The sequence below is a fragment of the Thunnus albacares genome, chromosome 12 (assembly GCF_914725855.1).
Source record: "Thunnus albacares chromosome 12, fThuAlb1.1, whole genome shotgun sequence".
Lineage (NCBI taxonomy): Eukaryota > Metazoa > Chordata > Actinopteri > Scombriformes > Scombridae > Thunnus > Thunnus albacares.
The window spans coordinates 30616003-30629316 of record NC_058117.1 but is presented as its reverse complement, the minus strand read 5'-3'; the positions used below and the strand labels follow the sequence as shown (position 1 = coordinate 30629316).

Here is a 13314-nt window from a genome sequence, read left to right as displayed (position 1 = left end):
AACGATGAACGCTGGAGTAATCCTATCCTGAAGAAGCTGGTTGTTTAACAATGAAGACAACTCCCATCATCCCTTGCTACTTCACACAGTCATCACACTCCGTCTTTTGTTATTGTTTTGATCGAGAGACGCCTAGCGGCTGAAATTACATATCGATGGCCAAAGCACAAAACCTCCTATCTGCAGAATTTTCTGATTGGCGGATTTCACTTTGGATGATGAGAACAAGGAAGGCTGCTCATATTCAGTCTGTCTGCAAGATCATCCCGCCCTTCATTGTGACAGAAAAGTCACACAACAAAACAAAAACACAACGCAGAGTCCCTGGATGTGTAGAGAGGCTGCAGCACGAGTGACACAACACAATCACTGAACATTCATTTCCAGCGGACGAGGAAGCAAATACACTGAATTTAAGGAATTCTGACCCTAGTATACTACAATGTAGTAACTATTACATTTACTGCATCTTTTTACCTGAAAACAAACTTAATTTTATTTTTAATTTAATTTTAATTATTAACTTAATTTAGAGCATTGTTTTGTAGAACCTCTTCCAACTTGCACCAAGTGCAAAATCTCCTATCTGCACTTTGTGAGGCATTAATATCTAGTCGATATTGTTAACACACAATATAATAATATAGTCCAAAACAGTGTATTATGTATTGGGTATCCTTAACAAATAGCATTCTGCAAGAAAACAAGTTTTTTTTTTTAGTTTTCTCAAAAAAGTGCATTTTTCAGATCGGAGGTTTTGCTCTTCGGCCGTCGATATTGTGTGTTTAAAGGAGAAAATTACAATTGTTTTTATAGTATGTCTTTTATGTTTGCAGGGCCAAAACATATAGACGTTTCTCAACTAACAGGAGAGCAAGTATTCTTGAAACTTGAAAATTACAAGTCACTTAATTTGGCATTATGAGGTTTTCGGTTTGGTTAATAGAAAAATCTATTTTTGAGTTGTTCATGTTGCTCTTTGCCTCAGAAACACAAGAGGAGGTTTTAGGACCTGAAAGATAAACAGACTCATGCTGGGCTGATGACTTTAGCTGAAAATGAAAGTAAATAAGATTCTTTCATGCACAATTGAAGGAAGCCTCAAATGTGCTGTTCTACCACCCTGGAACCCAACCCATCCGGTTGTTTACATCCTATACATCCTGCAAGTCATTTCTGGGAAATCAGCCTACTTCTCTTCAGTACTGCCTCATATTCATGAATAGAGATCAAGGGGAGACTGTGCAAAATCTAGATTTATCTGAACACCTGCATGTACATATTATTCTCTTCCAGTAGCTCATCTACTTTAAAATCACATCATTTTGATGAGCTCCAGTTTGGTTTCAGGGTTTTGCAAAGTATCAAATCAGATTTAAGAGGTTGTGAAAGTCTGAACTGTGACCAACTCATGACCTTTAGCATGTTATTTGGAATATATGTATAAAATTCATATTTTTCTACCAATTTTCTAGACAGGTAAACCTTTTCATTTAAAATGTATATTTTTAATCCAGCTTCCTGGTAGTTAAGCAGAGTTTCAGGAAGTTATTCTGGATAATCCACAGAAAACATTGTGAGGAATTTTCATTGAAACTTCCTTCTGCCAAATAAATATTCCTTTGTTGTCTGTTTGTCCCACCCTTTACATCCTGCAGCTCATTTCTGGGAAATCAGCCTGCTTCTCTTCACTACTGCCTCCTACTCATGAATAAAGATCAGGGGGGTGTTTCTCTCTCAGAGAGGATATAAAGACTGAACCCGCAGCACTGCCTCAGAGGATCACACACATTTCTACTGTAAGTACACTGATGCTCTTTTTCTTCATGTGCTGTTTCATGTACAATTCTGCTGTGTGTCTTCAGGCGTTTCATCTGAGTCCTGAAGTCTCTGGTTGTTTTACCAAAGACTGCGTAGAGTTGAAAGATGTAAATAGTAATGAATTGATGAATGCTGTGTGTAACTGATCATCCTGTAAATCCTATTTAACCAGACATACAAATAGTACACAAATTGTAAATAAAAGTAGAATAATAAAAGAGTTATAGAAATTTAGAAAGCCACCTTTTGGTTTTTAATTGATTTTTAGAAAACATTTGATTGTGCTGACAGAAGTTTTCACTGGTACGGGAGTAAAATAGTGCTACATTAGCATTGTTGTTCTAGTGTTGGTTAGTCAGTCAGTCTATCAGAAATATGTCAACAAATATTGGATGTAGCACAGTGGTGCTTTAAGCCAATTGCTACAGTCAGCATGTTAACATGCACAATGTCAATTTTAACAAGCTGATGTTTATCATATAAAATGTTTACATCATAGTTTATCATGTCAGCATGCTAACCTTTACTAATCACAAACAACATGCAGCTGAGGCTGATGGGAAAGTCAGTTTCACAGGTATTTGGTCATAAACCAAACAACTGAACAAAATCAAATTTTTACCTGATGATGGCGCTAGAAGAAAAGTCAGATGATCACCAAAATTATTAGAATTCATCTTGAAGGGAACTTGAATGTCTGAATTTGAATGACTGATGAGAAGAGTAACACCTGGGGTCCGTTTCACAAAGCAGGTTTAGTGAAAACTCAGAGTCTGTTAACCCTGAAATGAGGGAAACTCTGAATTTTCCATTTCAAAAAGGGAGGTAACTCAAACCAGAGAAAGAGGGATAACTCTAGCCTGTTTCAGAGAGAGAGATAACTTAAGCTCTTGGTCAGTTACCGTACTAACAGACTCTATGAACCTAACCAGGTTTTTCCTCAATGAATCTCCAGTTTCTCTCAGTCTCCGCCCTCTGTCAGAGCCACACACTCCATTTGATTTCCTCACTCATTCAGTCAGCAGGCGAGTTTTGGCATAGCCTAGCTCTGCCGTCTGTCATTTAAAAAAAATCATAAAAAAAACCAAAAATCAGAGTCAGTATATTAGAAGTCCATTGGGCACAGTGGGTGGTGACTTTTTTCACATGGCATGTCCTTTTGATAACGATCCCGTGGATGAAGGTGCAGCATTACTGCGCAGAGAATTAGCCTAAATATTCGTCGGCAGATGGTTATCAGACCGCGCATAAATGTTCTAGCATTTCCAGACAATTATCTTTTTGAGCTTACGGCCAGCTCCTCTGCCTCCGTTAGGGGTGGCGGTGCTGGACCACCACCCGTTTTACGGGCATCTGCCTTCTTTCTGTTGGCTGAGTAGAAGTCTGTGTTAGTTTAAATAGCCTTAATTATTTAACAGAACATGATGTAGATGAGAAGACATTTATGTGTGTGAAACCAGCATTATGTTGGGGATAAAACAGCTGCTCAGTCAAACAGCCACTTAATATTTACTTTACAATGTAAAACATGATCAAAATGAGGTACCCCCATGAGATTATGCTGAGGTTTTACCTGTTTGAACAATGTTTTTATATTTCATCCTAAACTGCTGCCAAGTGCGCTTCACCCCTGCGGCATTGCACCTAAATGGAATAAATTAATAGGCGACCATTCAAGCAGTTTTCCCCTGTAATATTATTGTGATTGCAAAGGACTACATTTAAACTTACGCATTGACCCGAGCAGCAATGTTCTCCCACGCCGTCTCCCTCTCTTTTGTAGCTGCAGCGGTGTTGCACTTCTTTCTGAAAACATGTTCAAACTCGCCATATTATTGCATTAAGATTTCTGGTGACTCGTTGAATTGGGGCTCCATTGATACTGGCTTTTTATAGTTGTGGTGCACGCGCTTAATTCCAGGTGAAACTACTCCGAGTTGATTAAATGGACTCAAATCAGCTGTTCTGGAACCGGAAACTCAGAGTTTTCTATCTCAGAGTAGATTAACTCAGAGTTCAGGATTAGACTCAGAGTTTGTTGAACCTGCTTTGTGAAACGGACCCCTGCTCACTCACTCCAAACCACAAATTTATTTAGATAAGAAACACAGTTGGGTCTTTGTCACGTCAAGAAAAAGATTCTGATCCTGACTTAAGTTTATGGTTTGGAGCATCTGAACACCTGTATATACACATTGTTCATCCCCAGCAGCTCGTCAGCATATTGATGAGTTCCAATTTGGTCATAAGTTTCTCAACCAACAGGAGATGAAGTAGTCTTGAAGTTTGAATAACACAAATCACTTAAATTGGCATTATGAGGTTTTCATGTTTTATTTTACTCTTGATTTCAGTGGAGTTTGTCTTTGTTGCAGCAGCAAAAGGTGACAAATGACTAACAGATGTGGAAAGCAGGAGACTCTCAAGAGTGAACTAACAAACTGTTTTTCCTAGTTCAGACTCTGAGATGGATCCTGCAGCCAGCAGAACGATGGAGGTGGCAGCACTCGGCCGGTCTTTCAGCCTCGGGATGCTGTATGACTGCCGCCAAGACTCACTCATCCCTGGTAAGAGTTCACATGTAAAACATGCAGATTTACTAAATGTAACCAAATAAACCAAAACCAAAACCTACAGTGTTAATACAATAAGGTGCAGTTTTTTAATATAAAATCTTCTTCAGTCTTAAGATTTTGGATTAAATACACGCCCGAAAATTTTAGATATTTGAAAATATCATTCAGTTCATACTCATACTATGATATATAATTTATATTTGGTGATTTCAATATTGATCTGTTAAACCCAAATGGTCATAAAAAGACATTAGACTTTATTAACACAATGCTCAGCATTAGTCTATATCCCACAATTATAAAACCAAGTAGAATAACAACATTATAACAACATTAATAGATAATGTATTTACAAATGTAACTTATAGAGGACTGAGGTCTGTACTATGAAGCAGGATTTGGGGTTAGCGAGGTAACTTCAGGTTTAACTCATTTTTGCTGATCGGCTAACTTGCTCCAGAGCAGGTTAACTTCAGAGAATCAGATCACAACCTGTCAACACCGCAACCACTAACCAATCAGATCTCTAGAAATAGGCTCAGTGAAGCCAGATAATGAAAAGATAATCCTGGGTATGTTGAACTTGCTTTGTAGTACAGGCCCCTTGTAGGTGGATTGCCTATAAACAGTCTTTGCTATTCTTCAGAAGGATCTTAAATTCAAAGCTGATATTGATGATTGCAAACTGCCATCAATGCATTTAAGTAAGACTGAACAAAAGAAGACTGGAAAGAGGTTTACGTTGATGAACCAGACAAAGCCTACAATGCTTTCCTGGCAACATTAACAGAACTCTATGAGAAAAATTCCCTGTTAAAGAAATCCAGAGGGAGGCATAAATATGTGGATAAACCATGGATTACTAAGGGGCTGCAGAATACATGCAAGAAGATTGATGAAAATAAATATAAGAAATAGAAAATAAATATAAGAAATAGAGAAATAAATTGGTAAGCATTATGAGATGTAACAAGAAGTAGTATTATCATCAAATTGTTGGAGCAACATGCTCAACAGTGCTCAACAGCATAATCGAAAAACATAATAGGAAAGTAGATTACCCTAGTTATTTTGTTAAAAATCAAAATGTAACTATAAATAACGTAAAAGAGGTTGCTGATGAATTTAACTGCTACTTTGTTAAAGTTGGACCTACTTTAGCAAATTACTGAGCCAAGTAAGGACATATAATTTTGGACCAAATCAGACGGTGCGGTGAAAACACCAGTCCTCCCATTCATTTGAAGGGGGGAAGTGCGTTTTGGTCCCAGCGGCACCACAACGGACTGCGGCTGGAAAGTTGAGGCAGAGAGAGAAACGCAACCCGACATCACTACGGCTGAAGGCTGTGGCGGCCAATCACAGCTGGAGATCAGACTGATCAGTGCTGTAAACTCTGCCATGAAGGAGCACAAAGACATTACTAGGAGGGGGGGAGGACATTTCTCTTCATTCGATAACGTTAAAAGTATATAAAAAAAAGTATACAAAGACGAGCGAGAGAGAGAGAGAGAGAGAACAGCTGTGGTCAAGCGACCTAGAGAGTGAATGAAGAGAGGAGCACTGGTAGCAAGGAAGCAGGTGAATCAGATCAATAAAACGTTATTTTCTGATTGTTTCACAGTGGTTACATTCTAGAGCACAAATAAACACGCCCACAACCCCACACATGTCTGCTCAACCCTGCGGCTGAACGCAGCACCGTCTGATTTGGTCTGGCCTAACTAGGAAGGTATAGAGGATGAAAACGAACAAGTTCATGAAAATAAGGTTGTTGATATGGTTAATGAATTCAGGAACAAAAAGAGATAAACATTTATTTTCCAATCACAGACCGGTGTCTCTCCTTCCCCAATTCTCAAATATATTAGAACAATTATTTGTACAAACACTTGACAACTTTATTGATAAACATAACTTATCAAGTGACCACCAGTTTAGATTTTGAGCTAAGCGGTCTACCCTTATCATTAGCGCTGTGGAAGTAGTAGAGAATATTTCAACTGCACTAGACAATAAAGAATATATAGTTGGACTATTTATAGATCTCATTAAAGCGTTTGATACAGTTGATCAGGGTTTATTTGTGAATATGGTATTAGAGGGGTAATATACTCCTGGTTGAGAATCTGTCTTAAAACAGATATCAGTACGTTCAAGTAATTAATTTAGATTCAGAACGTATGAAGGTCACCTGTGGGGTTCCACAAGGTTTGATGCTGGGTCCAAAGCTCTTTATACTCTATATAAATTATATTTATAAGGTGTCAAAATTGTTGCATCTTGTTATATTTGCTGAAGACACAAATTTATTTTGTTCAGAGAAAAATCTGTTCAGAGAAGCAATTTTGGATACAGTTGAAGGGGAATTAGAAACCCTAAAGAAGTGGTTTGATACCAATAAACTGTCATTAAATCTAAGTTAAACAAAATTCATTGTGTTTGGAAATCAATTCTTAAGTAACTCTTATAAATGATGTACACATTGAAAGAGTGTATGAAAACAAATTCTTAGGAGTGATAATGTACCATAAACTCTGTTGAAAACCTCAAATAAATCACATCAAATCAAAACAGTGTAAATCCATTGCAATACTGCACAAAACTGAGGACATCTGGAATCACAGCTCATTATTTACTCTATACTGCTCACTCATAGTTCATACATTACATACTGTGTGGAAGTATGGGGGAACACAAAACTAGCACAAACCCCATCATTATACTGCAAAAAAGTAAAGCCTTAACAATTGTCAATAACGCTGATTACTATGACCTAATCAACCCATAATTTAAAGCAAAAGACAGAACACTTCCTGACTGTATCCAACAGTTGTTTTCATTGAGGGAGAGCAGGTATCCATTCAGGGGAAACTTTGTTTAAAAAAAAGAGGGTAAGAACAAATGTGAAAAATAGATGTGTGACAATTAAAGGGGTCAATTTATGGAATAGTTGTAACAATGAAATAAAATAATGTAGCAATATGTGTTAATTTAAGAAAACTTTCAAAAACATTATATTTGAAACACAAAATATGTGACCAACACTGAGAAATGCCTGACTATTACGATTTGTCTTTGTTTTGTTTATCTGTCTCTGTTTTTAGTGATGTTGTGTTTCTTTATTATATTTTATCTTTGTTTAGTTTTAAGGGTAGGCAGAGCTGGTTGATTCAGCTCCTGTCGGGAGATTATTCTGAAATGGAGACAAAAACAAACATCAATATACTACATACAAGTATAAAATAAACCACAGCCACATGAACATATACAAGTGGCCCCCATACGCGTTTGCCAATGTGAAGCCCAGAGAAGCATAATTCCAGCTTTAGCGTTTCTCTAATTTCAGTCAGGACCACTTAAGTCAAAGAAAACTTTTATTGTCATTTGCAGTAAATAGATTTGGTGGTATGACTCTGTTCTGGGAGCAGCAGCAAAGACCCCAGGTACAGAACAGAGCAGGCAGCAATGACAACAGAAATTACATTGTTTAACTCAGAGACAGAATTGGTGCTTTGCAATATGCTAATGTGTCTCCTCACTTCCCTCACTTGCATCTCTTTCTCACGTCTCATCTCCTCACAGCAAGGATGCGAGAGAGAGATGTGAGGAAGAGATGCGAGGATGGAGGAGTTTTCCCATTTAATGGGACGTCCTCGTTCACTCTGGCCTCATTTTGATGAGACAACAACTACTCATGACACACAGCACCTCAACTGTTAAATATGAAGAGGTCAGCTATCAATATGTAAATATTATTAAGTAACAGTTTAAACTCCAAAGTTTAAACTTAAAATTCATGTACAATAAATTCAAACTTAAAACTGTTACTTAATAATTTCTACATATTGATAGCTGGAAAGAAAACATCTGATAACTGCTCCAGTGTTTTATCATTTGATTATAGATCTATAGCAGCATCTGGCTGTCACAGAATAAGACACAAATAGACAATTTAAATCTGTTAATTACTGAAAGAACAGAACCAACGTAAAGGAGCAATAAAAACAGTTGCAGCCTGCAGAATATGTTTAAATAAAATTCATGCTCCGGATAATTTTATAGGAGACATGCAGCTGTGCTGCGTCATATTTTCCTGAAGGAGCTGAGATGTACTGAAACAGAAAAGAATAAAAGAAGCCTTTGGCTTATAAAAAAATAATAAACTTACAAGAGTGTTTTTGTGATTGATTCATGATTTAGTCATTTTTATTTTATGAATAAATATGAAAAGCTGCTGTTGGTGCAGTCATTCCTGTTACACAGGTAGTTTACCTGATCTGCTGCATTACAACAACAACCCGACTGTTAACTGTCCCGTCAGATCAGCTGACCAATCAGTGAACACATTGAATGAAAGGGGTGTTGCCATTTGGTATAAAACTTCGGCGTAGGATACATCTGTGGTTCCTCACTATAAACTCCTCCAGGAGCCTTTTCTCTCCTCACTCCTCGTTTTGTCCAGGTGCATTTAAGGAATTGGAGGATTTCCACGATGATGGAGGGGGAACGACTTCCAGGTCAGGGGAGGAGAGAGGACGTGAGGAAGCATAATTAGCATAAAAGCACCCCTTTTAAGGATGAGCTAGGGTGGAGGCGAGTTGCAAGTGGCTTGCAGAGGGTAAGATTAGACAGGCTGAAGCAGCTTAATAAGGAACCATGTATGAGATTTTGCCAATTGAATGCATAGAAGAGAATCAGCTGATGTGGGCTGGATTGTGAGCTGAGCATGACTTTGTGGCCTGCCTGAACTAACACGATGCTCAATTTGTATCTAAAAGACTTTATCAATCCTTACTGTCATGTAATGAAAGGCGGTTTAACATATTCTCTGGTTTTTGCAGGCATGACACTATGGGACTGTGATGACCTGGAAAAAGATACGAGAGAAAGACCAAAACCTAACAGTGACTTTGAGATTGTTGCATCTGAATCAATTGAGGATAAATCTTCAGCGCTAAAAGTTGAAGCATCTCTAAAAGCAAGTTTCTTGGGTGGACTGGTAGAGGTTGAAGGATCAGCTAAATACCTTAATGATCATAAGAAATCCAAAAATCAGGCCAGAGTAACACTGAACTACAAAACTACCACAAAGTTCCAGGAGCTGTCAATGAACCATCTTGGAAGAGGCAATGTCAAGCATCCGGATGTCTTTGATAAAGGAATAGCAACACACGTCGTCACAGGTATCCTTTATGGGGCACAAGCCTTCTTTGTCTTTGACCGTGAGATGTCTGAACAGGAAAATCACCAAGACATTCAGGGCAACTTGAAGGTGATGATCAAGAAAATCCCTTGCCTCGCAATAGAAGGGGAAGGTTCCTTGAAAATGGAAGACAAGGACATAGCGAATGTTGAGAAATTCTCCTGCAAATTCCATGGAGACTTTTTACTGGAGAAAACTCCAACATCCTTTCAAGATGCAACACAAGTCTACCAAAGCCTGCCAAAATTGCTGGGGGCCAATGGAGAAAAAGCTGTACCAGTGAAAGTCTGGCTGTTGCCACTGGTAAGTTTAGATTCTTCTGCTGCACAACTTGTACGTCAGATAAGTATAAGATTAGTGCAGGAATCCCAGAGTGCCCTTGAGGACTTCACTGAGCTGGAAATGAGGTGCAATGATGCAATGAGAACCCCCACTGCACAGCAGTTCCCACAGATTGGTAAAAAACTCAAAACTTTTAAAGAATTTTGCTCTGAGTTCAAGCTTGAATTCCAACGAACTTTGGCAAAAAAACTTCCGTCAATCCGGGGAGGAGGGGAAGAGGAGGCTGTGCTCGCAGAGATCCTGAAGAAAAGACATTCTTCTCCTTTCAACAGCAAAAACCTCCATGAGTGGATGGACTGTAAAGACAGAGAAATCTGCATCTTAAAATCTTACACCAAAATGATGAAAAACACCAAGATCATCCCATCTAAAAATGTGCTTCATGAGGAAATTTTCAGTGCAGAGCATGCTGTGTGTTTTGTTTTCACCTCACTGGGAAGTGCTGAGCCGTATCTCTCAGCTTTATCAAACTACTTAAAAGAAATACCCAAACCAGACGACCCCCAAGATCCACATTGTCATGACATAGAGAGGACACAATGGTACCTTTCAAACAAAGTACTTGATGCAATGACACATAAAGCAAAGCTATTCAGTGATTTTGCAGAGGCCAACAAGGACAATGAGAACATAAAGTTCCTGACAGTAGGTTTAACAAATGAGACGCAGAAAGGTTCAAGCATCTACCTTTATAAAGGCGGCCATTCTGTCAGTGAGAACTGCCTTCAAAGCCTTAAACAGTGACAGCAGGTGATGTAACCCACAACAGTGTGACACTAAAGATTTGTCCACCAAGATTTGGATCAGAGAATGTCACCTCCTACTCTGTAGAGTACTGTGTCAGTGGAGAGGATGGATGGCAACAAAAACCAGCACCAAAGGCTGAAGAAGTCACAGTGAGCGGCCTGACTCCTAACACAGGGTATATATTCAGATGCTGAGCAGTGACCTCAGTAGGTGTTGGGCCAGCCAGTGAAGTCAGCGGTCCCATTAAAACCTTACCTTGCAGCCCTCCTGGAAAACCTCAAATTGAAACAAACTCAAGTGAGGTATCGGTTAGCTGGGAGAAACCTGCAGAGATTGGACAAGATGTTTTGAGCTACATCGTGGAGTACGCCCAAACAGACAAAGGGGTAAAAGATGAAGATCTTCAGTGGAACCACATAATGTCAGGAGCTGAGAGGGTGATCATTTCAGGGCTTCAGTCAGAGACAAAATATGCTGTTAGGGTCAGATGTGATTGTGGTGTAGCAGGCAGAAGCAAAGAAAGCATCACTGTGAATGTCTGTACAGCAAAATGTGAATTTGCACGCCTCGCTGAATTCCTGAAACATATCAGCCAGAGTACAAATTCTGAATCCCCCTCACTTTACAAACTGCCTCTGAAAGAAGAAGATATGGACATAGATGGTTGCCGCAGATATAACTTTGGCAAAGAAAGTATGAGACAAAATCGTACCATAATGCTTCTTGGAGCAACCGGATCAGGAAAGTCCACCCTTATCAATGGAATGATCAACTATGTTGTTGGCGTGGAGTGGAAGGACAATTTCAGATTTAAATTAATTGATGAGGATCAGTCAAAATCACAAGCTGAAAGCCAGACTTCTGAAGTCACTGTGTACAAAATCAACCACCAGGAGGGGTTTCAAACTCCCTTCTCTCTGACCATTGTGGACACTCCAGGCTTTGGGGATACAAGAGGAGTCAGAAGAGACAAAGAGATCACAGAGCAAATCCGGAGGCTTTTCACCTCTGTGAATGGAGTCAGTGAGATTGATGCAGTGTGTTTTGTTACTCAGGCCTCTCTTGCACGACTGACAGCAACACAACGATATGTGTTTGACTCGGTGCTCTCCATTTTTGGCAAAGACGTGGCCGAGAACATTCAGATGCTGGTGACTTTCGCAGATGGCAAGCAGCCACCGGTTCTTGAAGCAATAAATGTCTCTGGGGTTCCATGCCCAAAAAATGACATAGGGCTTCCAGTTCACTTCAAATTCAACAACTCTGCATTGTTTGCAGACAACGGATGCATCAGTGAGAGGGCCCATGATGAGGATTCTGATGAAGATGACGACAAGTTTGATGAAATGTTTTGGAACATGGGTGCCAAAAGTATGGAGAAGTTCTTCACCGCTTTGGGGAAAATGACAACCAAAAGCTTGCTAATGACCCAGGAGGTTCTGAAAGAACGCAAGCACCTTGAAACAGCTGTTGAAGGTTTGCAACCGCAAGTTAAAGCTGGATTAGCAAAGCTTGAAGAAATTAAGACAACAAAAGAAAAAATTAAAGAGCATGAAACAGTCATGACTTCAAATGAAAACTTCGAGATTGAGGTGGATATCATTAAGCCAGTCAAAAAACAGCTCACAAAGAAAGGAGAGTTCATTACCAACTGCCAGAAATGTTCAGTGACATGCCACTACCCATGTGGAATAGCAAATGATAATCGGAAACGTGACTGTACAGCAATGGATGGGGCAGGGATGTGCACTGTCTGTCCTGGAAAATGCATTTGGAGTGTGCATTTCAACCAGACATACAAGTGGGATTATGTTAAAGTCAAAGAGAAGCAGACAGTGCAGGAGTTAAAAGAAAAGTACGAAAAAGCTACGAAAGAGAAGCTGACTATTCAAGACTTGATTGAGAGGCAAGAAGAAGAGATTGTTCGCCTTCAAGAGAGGATAGTGACCCTCATGGATCAGTCATCCCAATGTATAACTCGTCTGCAAGAGATCGCCCTCAGGCCCAATCCTCTGACCACTCCAGAGTACATTGAAATGCTGATTGAAGGGGAAAAGTTAGAGGCCAAAGAGGGTTACCAGGCCCGAATTCAGTCTCTGGAGGCAATGAAGGACAAGGCAAAAATCATCTCCAAAGTAGCTAAAAGAGATAAGCTTGCAAAAACAGAGGAGGAATTGTCTGAAGAAAAACAGAAGAGGCAAGAAAAGAAAGGTTTCCTGAAAAAATTTACAAATTTCTTTGGATATTAGGGAAAAACAAGACAAAGGGTCTGCAGCCATGTTAGCAGCATTGTGAGGTTGTAATGCAGGTGGTTTCCTATGATTGGATCATTTGAAGGGATTGCTGATGAGGGACAGCTGATAACAACCTCCCCTTCCCCTCTTCCACTTCAACAATGGAGGCCGTTCCTCAGCAGTTTGGATTTGTGTTTATTGTGAGTGATTGTAAGTAGAAGCAGCATGGGTGTTCAGACTAGGAGCTTCTTGTAAACTTATACTGTAATAAGTTGGGTTGTTTTGTTTCATGGACTAATTCATTGTAAAATGTAAATATTTCAAACTAGTAGTAGCAGTTGGTAGGAGTGAGAAACCCTTTTCTTTTGCAATCATTTTTCTCATGTTT

General features: G+C 39.3%; 1 protein-coding gene across 1 annotated transcript; it reads left to right on the top strand.

Annotated features, from left to right (window-relative positions):
* Positions 1 to 4288: 4288 nt before the first annotated feature.
* Positions 4289 to 10689, top strand: LOC122993438 (verrucotoxin subunit beta-like). Its single transcript, XM_044367590.1, has 2 exons — positions 4289 to 4388; positions 9242 to 10689. The coding sequence occupies exons 1-2, from the start codon at positions 4289 to 4291 to the stop codon at positions 10687 to 10689; spliced, it is 1548 nt and encodes a 515-aa protein (XP_044223525.1).
* The last annotated feature ends 2625 nt before the right edge of the window (positions 10690 to 13314 follow it).